Genomic DNA, 14095 nt, shown 5'->3' with positions numbered 1-14095 from the left:
GTCCATGGGATTCTCCAGGCAAGAATACTAGAGTGGGTTGCCATTTCCTTCTCCAGAGGATCTTCCCAGCGTAGGGATCGAACCCAGGTCTCCCGCATTACCAGCAGACGCTTTAACCTCTGAGCCACCAGGGAAGCCCTTGTGAGTCGTGAGAGTATTGCAAATCAAAACCACAACTACTTCATACCCACCAGGATGACTACAATTTATAAAAGAAAAGAAAATAATAAGTGTTGGTGAGGATGTGGAGAAATTGGAACCCTCAAATACACTGAGGAGATAGTGAACTGGTGCAACCACTAAAGGAAACAGTTCAGCAGTTCCTCAAAATGTTTAAAAAGTTTACCATATGACCCAGCAATCACACCCTTAGATCTGCACCCAAGAGCTCAGAAAGCCTTCAGTTCAGTTCAGTTCAGTCGCTCAGTCGTGTCCGACTCTTTGCGACCCCATGAATCACAGCACACCATGCCTCCCTGTCCATCACCAACTCCCAGAGTTCACTCAAACTCATGTCCATCAAGTTGGTGATGCCATCCAGCCATCTCATTCTCTGTCGTCCCCGTCTCCTCCTACCCCCAATCCCTCCTAGCATCAGAAAGCCTAGGTCCACATAAACCTTGTCCGTGAATGTCCAGAGCACAATTATTCACACCAGCCAAAAAATGGAATGAACCCAAATGCCCATCAGTTGATGATGGGATAACAAATGCCGTCTATCTAGGTCTATCTATACAGTGTAACATATTCAGCTTTAAAAACAAAAATGAAGTTCTGATACAAGGATGAACCTGGAAAACATTCAGTTCAGTTCAGTTCAGTCGCTCAGTCGTGTCCGACTCTCCGCGACCCCATGAATCACAGCACGCCAGGCCTCCCTGTCCATCACCAACTCCCGGAGTTCACTCAAACTCATGACCACAGAGTCGGTGATGCCATCCAGCCATCTAATTCTCGGTCGTCCCCTTCTCCTCCCGCCCCCAACCCTTCCCAGCATCAGAGTCTTTTCCAGTGAGTCAACTCATCGCATGAGGTGGCCAAAGTATTGGAGTTTCAGCTTTAGCATCAGTCCTTCCAATGAACACCCAGGATCGATCTCCCTTAGAATGGACTGGTTGGATCTCCTTGTGGTACAAGGGACTCTCAAGAGTCTTCTCCAGCACCACAGTTCAAAAGCATCAATTCTTCGGCGATCAGCTTTCTTCACAGTCCAACTCTCACATCCATACATGACCACGGGAAAAACCATAGCCTTGACTAGACGGACCTCTGCTTTTTAATATATTATCAAGGTTGATCATAACTTTCCTTCCAAGGAGTAAGCATTAGGCTGAGTGAAAAAAGTCAGATACAAAAGGTCTCAAGGTCGCGGAGTGTATGATTGCATTGATCTGAAACATCCAGAATAGGCAGTCAGGAGACAGGAAGTAGATTAGTGGTTGCCATGGGCTCACAGGAAGTAGATTAGTGGTTGCCAGGGGCTGGTGAGGGGAAATCAGGAGTGACTAATGGCTTTCTTCTGAGATTATGAAAATGTTCTAAAATTGGCTGGTGTGATGGTTGCACAACTCTGTGAACCTACTAAATTCATGTCCTGAATTGTACACTATAAATATTCTACAGTATGTGAACTGTATCTCAAAAAAAAAAAAAGCTGTTATAAGAAGAATGAGAGATCCCTCTGGCGTGAGACCAGGATTTTCACTTGAAACTTTTTATTATGATTTGAATTTTAAGCCACGTGAAAAAACTTTTTCTTGAAGTAGTCAGTTGTGTCATATGATGTAAGCTCATAAGACAAGGCTGAAGAATGTTAGATAACAACTTTCTCAGGACAGAGTCAGGGTCCAGTAGGGGGAGAAGTAAAGCAGTTTATGATGGATTCAAAAGTAAATGAAGGGACTTCTCTGGTGGTTCAGTGGTTAAAAATCTGTCCTGTAATGCAATGCCTGGTTGGGGATCCCACATGCCCCAGACCAACTAAGCCTGTGTGCTGCAGCTACTGACTTTGCATGCTTTGGAGCCCACATGCCACAACGAAGACCACTCAGTGCAGCCAAATAAGTAAAATATTAAAAAAAAAAATAAATGAGAAACGGAGGTTTTGCCAAAGAGAGTTGAATTGTCTATAACTTGTACACCAATCAGATTGGTGTACAATTCAGCTAGGGCTGAAGTATTTCTAAAGAAGTATTTAAAGCATTCAAAATGTATGGGTCTTTTCTGCTATCTTATGCTTTATTCCTTTAGCAGACCAGATTGTCACAGAACTGGCCATCGGGTTCCCTGAGAAGACACGTTTCTGGGTCCTGCAGTTTTATGCCCTCTTTTCACTGATAGACACCACAGAACTTAACACACAAATACGTCAGAGTTAAGGAAGGTTGTCTACCGTGTCACTTAAGGAAAGGCCATCATGGAAATGTTTTCAGAACTCAGTGCCGAAAATGTCCACTTCCCATGAATATGGTTTATTAATGGTCAAGGCAAATTATGTAACAGGTAATTTGGCTTTTTGCTATGCTTTCAGGAAAACCAAAACCAAAGGTATAGTTAACTCAAGAGGTCCAAGTGATCTTTCCATCTCTAAATACGAGGTATTTATTTGTCCTAGAGCTGACCTTATGCTCCCAGACATTTTCCCTGATGCTGTATTTTTAAAATGCAGTCTCCACTTTTCCGTCTTAATGTATGGGCCCCAGTGAACCTCCTAGAATTCACGGCAACCCCCGACCCCCAAAGTATGGAAAAGAGTTAACAGAAAGAAGTTGTAACCACTAGAAAAGAGAAAGGGCTTCTAAAGGGCTGGTAATGTTTTGGATTTTTTTTTTGTTTTCCTCCACCTGACTTCGATACACTGTTATGTTCAGTTTGTGAACTTATTCATACACTTACGTTATGTGGAACTTCCTGTAAGTATGTTTTAGTAAAAAAAATAAACCACCACAACAGTGGGGAATGTAAACAAAATTCCTTTCCGGTCTAAGGGATGGACCCTCCCTAGGGCCCTCAGGCCTAACTCCTGGGCTCCCCGCCCCCTTGCTCTTTCTCGTCAGTTACTGGAGGTCACACGACCTCCAGCGAGCAGCTTCTGGACACAGAGGGTCAGCGCTGGGCGCGCACTCGCTACGAGGTCGAACGCGGGCCCTGAAGATTGGCAGGGCACTGGCTCCGGCGGAGCTCTGCCTCCTCCAGGCGCAGCTGACCCTGTGGCCCTGTCCGCTGCCCTGCAGCCACAGCGCGAGAGTCGCTGGACGGAGCCGCCCCACGGAAGGTTCACGGCCGAGGCTGGCGAAGCGCTGGCCGAAGTCCGGAGCGCCGGAAGCTGAGCTGAGAGGACCAGATGCCGGAAGTCAGGGCGGCTTCGGGCCGACGCTCTAGGACCCGGAGGACCGGGATCTCTGTAGTTCGATGTGACGGATCACCGTCTACCTGGGACCACGCATTCCCAAGCGCCAGGCTCCCGGGGCCCATCGGGAAAATGGGGGACGCAATCCCCGGGCTGATAGGGGCTGATAAGGGAAGAGGGGCCTAAAGGAGGGGGATTGAGTGATGGTAACTACCGGTAACCTCAGGCCTCCAAGATCCTGAGGTCACCAGCAACTGACCTGAGAGAACCTGGAAGAACGGAGCGGATGCGCGCGCACGCACGCAGGAGGCGGTGCCTCAGAGTCTCGCGGCGCCCGGGGCTGCTGGCGCGCCTGCGTCCGAGGACTGAGCCAGGCGGCCGCGCCCCGGCTAAGCGCCGAGCGCGGGTTGGGTGGTTCCCTCCTGGAGACTGGACCACGGCGCGGGCGCGGGTGAAGGCGTGGCTTCCTCGGAAGGTAGGCGCGCATTGGAGGAGCAAGTGGAAGGGGTGGGCACCTCAGCAAAGGCCGTTCAAGGATTGGTCAGAGACTGAGGGGCGTGGTCTTAAGGGGCGGGGCGGGAGACCGGCGGAGTTGAGCGTTCCGCTGAGGTGGTGGCTGCTGCCAGACCCATTGAGCGGGTCCCACCCCCCGACCCCGACCCGGGGACTAGACTCCCGAGCGGCGTCGAGGGCCTCTGCGGCGTCGGGGTGAGGCAGCATCCGCCTAGTGAGGACCAAGAAAAGTGGGCGCCCCGCCCCTCGCTTTCTTCCTGGACCGCGCCTCGCGGCGCCTCCCCCATCGCCGACCCCGCGTCCCGCGCGGGGTTGAGCGGGGGGCTCCCGAGCGTGCGGGACGCGGGCTGCGTGTGCCGCTCGGCCTGCGGGTCTGGAGCCTCCGAGGAGCCCCTGAGTCCGGGGCCGGGCCCCTCCTCGCCCTCGTGTCCACGCAGACGCCATGGCCGAGCCCCTGAAGGAGGACGATGGTGAGGACGGCTCCGGGGAGCCCCCCGGGCCGGTGAAGGCGGAACCCGCTGGCACCGCCGCCTCGGTGGCGGCCAAGAACCTGGCCCTGCTGAAGGCGCGGTCCTTCGACGTGACCTTCGACGTTGGGGACGAGTACGAAATCATCGAGACCATTGGCAACGGGGCCTACGGGGTGGTGTCCTCCGCGCGCCGCCGCCTCACCGGTGAGCGACCCTCCCGGCCGCTCTCATGTGTGGGAACCAGGTCCCGAGGGGTGGGACCCCCCGTGTCCCCAGCAACCAGCAGGGAAGCTGGGATGTGATATCTCAGTCAAGTCAGCAAGCAGGGGTTGGGTGCTGTCTGGGGGCCGGCCTCTGTGTTGGGCTCGGGTCTCTAGAAACTCTGGTGGCTCTGCCAGTGCAGCAGTCTGCTTCCTCCTTAGAAAGGTGACAGTCCGGGTGAGATCAGAATGGAGGTTCCCCTAAGTGTGTTCTGGAGCAGACAGCGGGCATCGGGTTGGTGGTGGGATAAAGAGGCCTGAGATGCAGAGAGTGTAGGGAGGTACTGCTAACTCGCTGTGCAGTGTGCCCAACAAATTATTATGCCCAGGTCTCCATGTCTGTGACTTTGAACTGTGAGTACCTGCCTTGGAATGGAGGTGAAGGGGAGATGTGGTCATGCACCTACTGTGCTCAGCACAGGATCGAGCACATAGTAGGTCCTCTGTGGTAGCTGTTGTCACATGCATAGCATATCAAAAGAGGCCATGTGCTACTCTGCAGCTCACCAGCTATCCCAGGTGGCATCTGCTTTTCCCCTGTTCCCCAGGCCAGCAGGTGGCCATTAAGAAGATCCCTAACGCTTTTGATGTGGTGACCAATGCCAAGCGGACCCTCAGAGAGCTGAAGATCCTCAAGCACTTCAAGCACGACAACATCATTGCCATAAAGGACATCCTGAGGCCCACTGTACCCTATGGCGAGTTCAAATCTGTGTAAGGAGCGGGGATAGGGAGGGAGGCAGAGCTGGCACCTTTTCTGAAGGCTGGAGCCATTCTGCTGAAGTTCTGGAAGGCCAGCTGAACCTAATGTAGGGTAGGCTGGGGAAATTCCCACAACTCCAGGACCAGTGCTCCCTAAGGATTTGCCAGGGACACTGATGATTCCTCAAAGAAAATGTAGAAGTGACCGTTTTATAGAATCTTAGTATGTGTGCATGCTAAGTCGCTTCAGTCATGTCTTGACTCTTTGCGACCCTGTGGACTATAGCTTGCCAGGCTCCTCTGTCCATGGGGATTCTCCAGGCAAGGATGCTCAAGTGGGTTCCTATGCCCTCCAGGAGATCTTTCCCGACTCAGAGATCAAACCCGCATCTCCTGCATTGACATGTGGGTTCTTTACTGCTAGTGCCACCTGGGAAGCCCAGAATCTCAGTATATAGTATGGCGAATGTAGAATATTCATCCTATGTCTGTTCTTTCCTATTCCAGTAGCAGACATCACTAGTCAGTCACAGAACACTCCTGCAGATTGCAGAAGCCTTTAAATTTTCATCATAGCCTTTCAAGCAATCACTATCACACAACGAAGAGGGCCCCCAAACTAAACCCTGGGGGCCAGACTGGTCTAGTCCAGCCTCATCTTTTCTCTGATGAGAAAAGTTAGGCCTGGAGAGAAAAGTGATTTCACTTGAGTCCATGGAAAAGTTGTAGAGAATCTTGATACCATGCAGGCAGCCCCTATAGAGTCCAAGGGTAAGACCTTAACCTGTCTGGAGCTGGGAGGGCGTGGTGACAGTGGGGTTGGAGTTTGGGCAAGACAGCCTGTGCCTTTCCCCTGCCTCTCAGCTACGTGGTCCTGGACCTGATGGAGAGCGACCTGCACCAGATCATCCACTCCTCACAGCCGCTGACACTGGAGCATGTGCGCTACTTCCTGTACCAGCTGCTGCGGGGCCTCAAGTACATGCACTCGGCTCAGGTCATCCACCGCGATCTCAAGCCCTCCAACCTGCTGGTGAACGAGAACTGTGAGCTCAAGATTGGGGACTTTGGCATGGCCCGTGGCCTGTGCACCTCGCCCGCTGAGCACCAGTACTTCATGACTGAGTATGTGGCCACACGCTGGTACCGCGCCCCCGAGCTCATGCTCTCGCTGCATGAGTACACACAGGCCATCGACCTGTGGTCCGTGGGCTGCATCTTTGGGGAGATGCTGGCCCGGCGCCAGCTCTTCCCAGGCAAAAACTATGTGCACCAGCTGCAGCTGATCATGACAGTGCTGGGTACCCCGTCGCCGGCCGTGATTCAGGCTGTGGGAGCTGAGAGGGTGCGGGCCTATATCCAGAGCCTGCCACCGCGCCAGCCCGTGCCCTGGGAGACGGTGTACCCAGGCGCCGACCGCCAGGCGCTCTCCCTACTGGGGCGCATGCTACGTTTCGAGCCCAGCGCCCGTGTCTCTGCAGCTGCCGCCCTCCGCCACCCCTTCCTGGCCAAGTACCATGACCCCGACGATGAGCCTGACTGTGCCCCGCCCTTTGACTTTGCCTTTGACCGTGAAGCCCTCACACGGGAGCGCATTAAGGAGGCCATTGTGGCGGAGATCGAGGACTTCCACGCTCGGCGCGAGGGCATTCGCCAGCAGATCCGCTTCCAGCCTTCCCTGCAGCCTGTGGCCAGTGAGCCCGGCTGCCCCGATGTGGAAATGCCCAGCCCCTGGGCTCCGAGTGGGGACTGTGCCATGGAGTCCCCTCCACCAGCCCCACTGCCGTGCCCCGGCCCTGCACCTGACACCATCGATCTGACCCTGCAGCCACCCCCACCAGCCAGTGAACCTGCCCCTCCAAAGAAGGAGGGGGCCATCTCAGACAACACCAAGGCTGCCCTCAAGGCTGCCTTGCTCAAGTCCTTGCGGAGCCGGCTCCGAGGTGCCTGGCTGGGGAGTGGGGGGCAGAGGGGGACCCCCTGCCTGGACAGGCTCTTACATTCACCTGCCCATCCTCCCCACAGATGGCCCCAGTGCCCCCCTGGAAGCTCCTGAGCCTCGGAAGCCGGTGACCGCCCAGGAGCGCCAGCGGGAGCGGGAGGAGAAACGCCGACGGCGGCAGGAGCGGGCCAAGGAGCGGGAAAAGAGGCGGCAGGAGCGCGAGCGCAAGGAGCGGGGCACAGGGGTCTCGGGGGGCCCCTCCGCTGACCCCCTGGCTGGGCTGGTGCTCAGTGACAACGACCGCAGCCTGCTGGAGCGTTGGACTCGCATGGCCCAGCCCCCCGCCCCTGCGCCCACACCTCCAACAGCCCGGCCCACCAGCCCTCCCGTTGGCCCTGCCACCCAGCCCACTGGGCCCCTGCCACAGCCAGCCTGCCCACCCCCTGCACCTGCAGCTGGCCCTGCTGCACCCCAGACCACCGCCGCCTCTGGCCTTCTGGCCCCCCAGCCGCTGGTGCCACCCCCTGGGTTGCCCGGCCCCAGTGCCCTGAGTGTTCTCCCTTACTTCCCCTCTGGCCCACCCCCTCCAGACCCTGGGGGAGCCCCACAGCCCTCCACATCGGAATCACCTGACGTCACCCTGGTGACCCAGCAGCTGTCCAAGTCGCAGGTGAGGGAGAGGCCTGGTCGTGGGGATGCCTGGGTCCGACGCGGGGGAGGTGGGATCTGAGGTGGTTGAGGCCAGGAGAGGTCGTGTATGTCCTGGTGCCAGGAGACCGGAGCTCCCCTCACCTGCCTCTCACTCGCAGAAAGAGCCTAATGCTGATGAGCAGATTGCTGGAGACCCCAGCGCATGCTCAGGGCTTGGCGAGGCTGGCGCTGTGTCCGCTGCCGTCCAGGCCCAGTGACAGGTGGGGCGGTGTCGTGGCAGGGCTCCCTGCCAACCTCAGTCAGCCCTTGGTGGTGCCTGCATTGTGAGCTGCCGCCATCCCCTGCAGGTGGAGGACCCTTTGCCCCCCGTGTTCTCGGGCACCCCCAAGGGCAGTGGAGCTGGCTATGGTGTTGGCTTTGACCTGGAGGAATTCCTAAACCAGTCTTTTGACATGGGTGTGGCTGACGGGCCACAGGACGGGTAAGAGCTGGGTCTGACCTTTTGAGTTGGGCTGTGGGTCTGGTGGGGCTCTGGGTCCGGTGGGTCTCTGGGTCTGGTAGGGCTGTTGGCTGGGGCTCCCCCTGCAGGAGGAGCCTCTCACCCCCTCTCCCCGCCGCACCCACAGCCAGGCCGACTCGGCCTCACTCTCAGCCTCCCTGCTGGCTGACTGGCTCGAGGGCCACGGCATGAACCCTGCCGACATCGAGTCCCTGCAGCGTGAGATCCAGATGGACTCCCCCATGCTGCTGGCCGACCTGCCCGACCTCCAGGAGCCCTGAGGCCCGCAGCCTGTGCCTTGCTGCCAGGGGCAGACCCAGCTCCGAGATCTGCAGGACCGTCCCCAAGGGCCAGAGCCCTGCTCCCAGTCGGGGAATCAGCTCGGATCATTCTGCAGCTTCATCTCAGACCCACCCTGTGGCCTTAAGCAGCCACCTGAGCCAGCACAAGCCACGCCAAGAGGGGGAGCCCCTCCCCCGAGCGATTCTTTTCAGTATCGTAATTTTATTATTATTATTACATTATTATGATAACACAGTCTTTTTGCCCTCGGAAGGTTGCCTGTGGAATACAAGGTTTCCTCTAGTGCTTGTCTCCGGGGTGTGTTTTCGGAGTCGAGGACAGTGTGCCGTCATGGGGGCAGACAAAGGTATCCACGTGCACAACAGTAAGGCCGGTTCGTTCAGGTCCTGAGGTTTATTGAGACCTCCACTCCCACCTGCTCACAGCCCCACAGAGGTGGTCATCTGACCCTTGCACGGGCACACTCACCCCTGGGGCAGGTGGGGGGACCTCACATGTGTGCCTGTCTTGGCTGTGGCATTTTAGGGTGGCCTGTGGGAGCTGTGGTGAAATAGTTTGGGTGTTGCGCTTCAGGTGCCTGGGTCAGGCTGGCAGGGGGCCGCTGAGCATGAGTGCAGTGGGGCCGGGCCGTGGTGCTCACCCCTGGGGAACATGGGGGTGGGAGGAAAGTGAAGGGCCGACCGGTGGGACTGCTGGGGTGTGGCAGGAGTGGCCACACGCAGGTGGCCTGGCAGATGCCAGGAGAGGTCTACAGGCTCGGCCGGCAGAGGCCGCGGTCAGGAAGCTGGCTAAAGTGGGACACAGCCCCGTGTCCTTCAGGACAGGGTCCAAGTCCGGGCTGGACCGCGGTGCCTTTTGGAGGTCTAGGACGCTGCGGCAGCATAGCCTCGGGTGGCAGGGAGCAGGGGCCTGGCCGAGAGGAGGATGCCAGGAATGTGATGGGGACATCCGGCTGGAGCCACAGGGGCCTGGCCGAGGCGGTGCTGAGAGCAGCAGAGCTGCCGGTGGGGCCGGGTGGGATGGGGGCAGGGGCGGTGGGCCGCGAGGGGGCCAGCCCCTCAGGCCCGGCGGATCTTCATCTCGGTGCGCTTGAGTGAGTAGTAGAAGCCCTTCCACTGGGCCCAGTTGATGCCGTTGGCATAGGAGAGGTGGGAGCCACCCAAGTAGAAGCCGTTGAGGTTGGCGAAGTGGCAGCTGCGGAACCAGAAGGCGCCCGAGGAGAGCGCTGCGCAGTTCTGCACAAAGAGGTCCTGGTCTCGGTCAAAGGTGGAGAACTTCTGGCCGCTATGGTAGGACAGTGAGTCTCCTGGCAGAGGGGAGGGACACAGGGCAGCTGAGGCAGGAGGGCGGCCTGGGAGGGCCCCCCAAACCAGACGTGGGGTGGCCGTGCTTGGGCTCAGCGCCCTTCCCCATCCCCAGCCCCACACAGCTGGCAGAGTGTACCTGCCCCGCCGTCCTCAAAGCCTGACACATAGAGGGTGTAGCCATCCTCCTCCGCGCTGACAGCGTTGGGTGAGATGGAGAAGTCGGCGTACTTGGCGAAGGCCGTGTTATTCTCAAAGTCCTCCAGGTCCACCCGCAGCTCGTACTTCTGCTTCAGGGTCAGCAGGTGCATGTTCTGCAGCCCTGAGAAGGGGGATGCAGTTGGCTGGTCAGCAGGGACCTGGCTCCAGGGGCCCCCAGCCCACCTGGCCCCGCCTTACCCAGCCAGTACTCCCCGTCAGCCCGGCCAAAGCCCAGCTTGTAGTCGTTCCAGCCCCGGAAGAAGCTCACTGAGCCGTTGAATCTCTTCTGGAAAACCTGGAGCAGAGTGGGTGGGCCTGGATGCCTGAGGGGCCGGGGTCAGTGCCCTCACCCGGGCACAGACCCTGTGAGGCTAAGGTGGTGTGTGAAAGGACCGAGTGGGGGCCAAGAGGAGGTGTGCACTGGCCCTGGGGGCAAAAGCAGGTAGAGGGAGCCGGCGGGCTGGAGTTCAGGCACCTGGGGTGGAGTCTGGCACTGGCTGTGTAACTTGGGCAAGTTACTGCACCTCTCTGGGCTCCAGACCATCATTTGTAAGGGGCACCTTGCTCCCAGGGTTATGGTGCAATGCAATGCAATGCAGCCCCTAACCTACCTTAGGTGCCTAGGGCTTGGGGGTGGCGGCGCTCCACACATGCTGTGAGCATCGTCCCAGGCTCACAGCCACGTGATGTGTCCCCCGTCCCCCCTCCACTCACCGTCCACTTCCCGCCCTCCGTGGTCATGTCGCAGAAGACGGGCACGGGCACGCTGGGGCCTGAGGGGTAGATGAGGTACACGCCGTCCGCCTGGTAGCCCTGGGCGTAGATGTCGTCACAGTCCAGGGGCAGCTGGAGGCACGACTTCTCCAGAGCTGGGGCAGGTGAGAAGAAGGGGCCTGAGGCGACGGACACCGTGCCCCCTGCTTTCCTCCCTCCCTATGCCAGGGGTGCTGACCCACCTGCCCACCCGCCCCATCTTAACAGGTTCAGCCAGCCCCACTCCCAGCTGTGAGGGCCCGAGACAGCCCCTCGCCCAGCCTGTCACCCAGTCTGTGGGTCAGGAGTGAGGCAGCTTACCATCTCCCCGGATCCCCAGGAGCTGGGGAGTGCAGGGGCCGGCGGAGAGCAATAGCAGCAGCGGCAGGACCAGGAGGGCCTGGCGACAAGAGAGTTGGGTCAGTGCCCAGCCCCGGAGCCCCTGTCTCCCTGCACTTGCCCCTCCCAGGAGCCAGCCCGGCCAGCAACCCCTGGTCCGCCCCACCACCCCACCTCCTCTGGGACAGGCTCGCAACACCCCATCTGTCTGTGAGGGCCCTCTGTGCACGGTGGGCTCAGCCCACACGGCCCCCTTCTCAGCCCTATACCTCCATGCTGCGAGCTGGGCTCCGAGCGGCTGGGTGTCTGCTGTTCCAGACTGTGTCCGCCCAGAGTTATGTGCTGGGCCCCTGGCCAGCCGCCTGGCCCCACCCCGTGGCTGCAGCGCCCCTTTCCCTCCCCTGTTACACTCATGCTGTCGGGGGCCCGGGGGCCAGGCCTGGGCCAAGAGACCACCTGGATCTCATTAGGCCTGTCTGGGCAAAGCGCAGAGAACGTCCACACCCCGCAGACACCCCCAGACCCCTCCGCCGGCACCCCTAGCCCCTGCCCTGCTTCCTGACGGCCCCCCTGCTCACGTCTGTTTATTTTCTCCCTCTCCTTCCCTGGCCTGGGTTTCATTAGCCGTTGTCTTTGTCCAGGGGAAGGCTGGAGTGAGGGTGTGGGGGTATGTCTAGGTTCTGGGGAGGGGAGGCCCATTCTGGGGAGCAGAGGTGGGGTGGGGGGTAGCTCCAGAGCTCCCGATGTGGGGGCCGTGCCGGGGCCGGGGCTGGGGCCGGGCGTCTCCTGGCAGGGCTGGGACATTGCTGAGCTGTGAGCACAGGCCGCAGGCGTCCAAGTGCTGTCTGCCAGCCCAAGCCAGGGCCCCTCTCCAGCCCCCTGCAGCAGGCCCCCTCCCTCCCCCTCTCACACAGGCCTCTGTTTTTCTTTCTCTTGCCTCAACTCCATCTTCCAAATGCCTTCACTGGGCCCATCCCACCTCAGGCTCTCCCGACCCCTCTCAGTCGGTTTCCTCAGCCCTGAAGCCCACCTCCTCCCATCCTGCCCCCTGAGCCTCTGGCTCCGTGTCTGCCTCTGGGGCTCCCTCCCTCAGGGCTCTGGCCTCTGCTCAGGATTCCAGGACAGTCTTCCCTGGGGGCCACCCTGCCACCTTCCCCCCACTCCCTCACATCTGCTCCAGGCCTCCCCGTGGCCTCAGGCCTGTGGCTGGGCTTCTCATCTTGGACTTGAGAGTTAAGTGTGACTCTGGCCCACCTGGAGGGCGTCAACCATGGCTGCTTGTGACCCCCAAAGTGCAGCCCAGTCACACCAGGCTTGTCCCGAGGAGGCCCCAGCTGAGCCCGCTCTGTTCCCCGAGGGGCCACCTGCCTGCTCCTTATTTGGCCTTGAATGTTGGTGGGCTGGTGCCGCGGCCCCGCCGTGAGGCAGACACCTTCTGAGCACCTGCCATATGTTGGCTGCCCACAGAGTGGCAAATGCAGGCACCAGACAGTTCATCGCACACGTCATGCGTGTTGAGGAAGAACGTTGGCTGAGCCGATAAGATGTGCAAAGGCTCAAAGTGAGAGCAGCGCTGGCCCCGGCCCCTTCTCCCTCCTGAGTCCTGGCCCCTCGAGTTTGTGATAGCTGATGACGGTTTTCTCTTCATAGCTGTGTGTGTCCGGGGGGCACCTGGAGCCAGTCTGCCTGCACTCAAGTCCCAGTTGTGCCACCTGTTAGCTGGGTAACTTTGGACAGGTTCCCTAGCCTCTCTGTGCCTTGGTTAGCTCCTCTGTAGAACGAGGGTGGTAATAGTCTGTCCCTCAGAGGTCTATGGTTGGGTAACAGACACCAGGTGCCTGGCACAGGGCCCACAGTTGGTAAGTATGTAGTGAATACTCACCTTCATCATCATAAATGTAATAATTGTGTAATAATTGTTCTGCTGTGAACAGATGGCCTGAAATGGGATTTTTATCCTCATCTGTGGAAGAGACGGTGGTCTTCCTCTCAAGAGCCGTTCTTCCCTTAGTTGAGTAGTGAGGTCCTGGTCCAGTGGTCCAGCCTCCCTTACTGAGGCCACATGTCTGAAATCTGGCCAAGAAGATGCATATGGATGTGGTGCAAAGGCAGCTGCTCTTCCCTCTTCTCTGAGCCCTCTGACCTGTCCCCAGGCACAGTGGTTGGACAGGGAGGAGGAGGCCCCTCCCATGGGTGGCAGGGGGTGATCGTGGAAGAGCTGGGTCCCGTGGCGTGGTCGAGAGCCAGCCCTGACTGCCCTTCCCCAGGCCTCTTTCAGGACACAGAGAAAGGAACTTCTATCTAGTTTAAGCCTCTTTGGACTCTTTCCTGTTACACACAGCTGAATCTAATCCTAAGACATCTATCCTTTCAGCTAATTTTAGCACAGGCTACAGCAAGGCAAATAATGGGCAATCAGTCATCAAAACTAATAAAATGTAAAATTAGAAAGAAATACTAATAAACATGTCCTAATTCTAGCATCAAAGACTTCTGCTGAGTATAGCTAATAAGCCTAGGCCCCACCCCCTGCCCCCGAAGAAACCCAGAACACACAAACCAAAAACAGAGGAGGAAAGACAGAGGTAATTAAGGAGTAAGATGGTCCCTATTGTGTTTTGCCTGTTAATTTTTTCTTAAAACCTTCACGTGGGTCAGCAAGGCAGGCACTCTGCTTGTTGGGTGTGGTGGGGTTTAGATGCACTCTTCAGGGACGGAAATCTGGCCCCATGCACTCCCTCTGAAGGTGGTGTCTGATGGAAACCCTTGGATGTCCTGAAGAGACACTGGGCGTGTTTATTGGCCACCC

General features: G+C 58.1%; 2 protein-coding genes across 5 annotated transcripts; one reads left to right on the top strand and one right to left on the bottom strand.

Moving 5' to 3' along the window:
* The first annotated feature begins 3684 nt into the window (after positions 1–3684).
* MAPK7 (mitogen-activated protein kinase 7) lies at positions 3685–8971 on the top strand. Of its 4 annotated transcripts, XM_055407413.2 has the most exons (7): positions 3685–3824; positions 4300–4536; positions 5141–5306; positions 6159–7237; positions 7320–7906; positions 8235–8368; positions 8514–8971. In XM_055407413.2, the coding sequence occupies exons 2-7, from the start codon at positions 4305–4307 to the stop codon at positions 8665–8667; spliced, it is 2352 nt and encodes a 783-aa protein (XP_055263388.1). In that variant the 5' UTR covers positions 3685–3824; positions 4300–4304; the 3' UTR covers positions 8668–8971. The 4 variants fall into 4 exon arrangements, with proteins under 4 accessions (XP_055263388.1, XP_055263387.1, XP_055263389.1 ...); XM_055407412.2 differs by lacking the exon at positions 3685–3824 and having other exon boundaries at positions 3906–4536; XM_055407414.2 differs by lacking the exon at positions 3685–3824 and having other exon boundaries at positions 4418–4536; positions 5095–5290.
* MFAP4 (microfibril associated protein 4) lies at positions 8871–11658 on the bottom strand. The gene is made up of 6 exons (XM_055407423.2): positions 11556–11658; positions 11269–11347; positions 10909–11063; positions 10393–10489; positions 10133–10315; positions 8871–9995 (listed from the first exon to the last, which is right to left on the bottom strand). Exons 1-6 carry the CDS (start codon positions 11559–11561, stop codon positions 9748–9750), a joined length of 768 nt encoding a protein of 255 aa, XP_055263398.2. The 5' UTR covers positions 11562–11658; the 3' UTR covers positions 8871–9747.
* Positions 11659–14095: the final 2437 nt, after the last annotated feature.

The sequence above is a fragment of the Moschus berezovskii genome, chromosome 20 (genome assembly GCF_049115385.1).
Source record: "Moschus berezovskii isolate FMDL1 chromosome 20, NW_MosBer_1.0, whole genome shotgun sequence".
Lineage (NCBI taxonomy): Eukaryota > Metazoa > Chordata > Mammalia > Artiodactyla > Moschidae > Moschus > Moschus berezovskii.
This window is presented reverse-complemented; position numbering and strand designations above follow the sequence as displayed.

Coding starts and splice junctions, on each gene's coding strand:
- MAPK7 (XM_055407413.2), top strand. CDS start 4,305: ATGGCCGAGCCCCTGAAGGAGGACGATGGTGAGGACGGCTCCGGGGAG. Junction 7,238..7,319: donor CTTGCGGAGCCGGCTCCGAG/GTGCCTGGCTGG, acceptor TCCTCCCCACAG/ATGGCCCCAGTGCCCCCCTG. Junction 8,369..8,513: donor GCTGACGGGCCACAGGACGG/GTAAGAGCTGGG, acceptor CCGCACCCACAG/CCAGGCCGACTCGGCCTCAC.
- MFAP4 (XM_055407423.2), bottom strand. Junction 11,064..11,268: donor CCTGGGGATCCGGGGAGATG/GTAAGCTGCCTC, acceptor CACCTGCCCCAG/CTCTGGAGAAGTCGTGCCTC. Junction 10,490..10,908: donor CGGAGGGCGGGAAGTGGACG/GTGAGTGGAGGG, acceptor ACTCTGCTCCAG/GTTTTCCAGAAGAGATTCAA.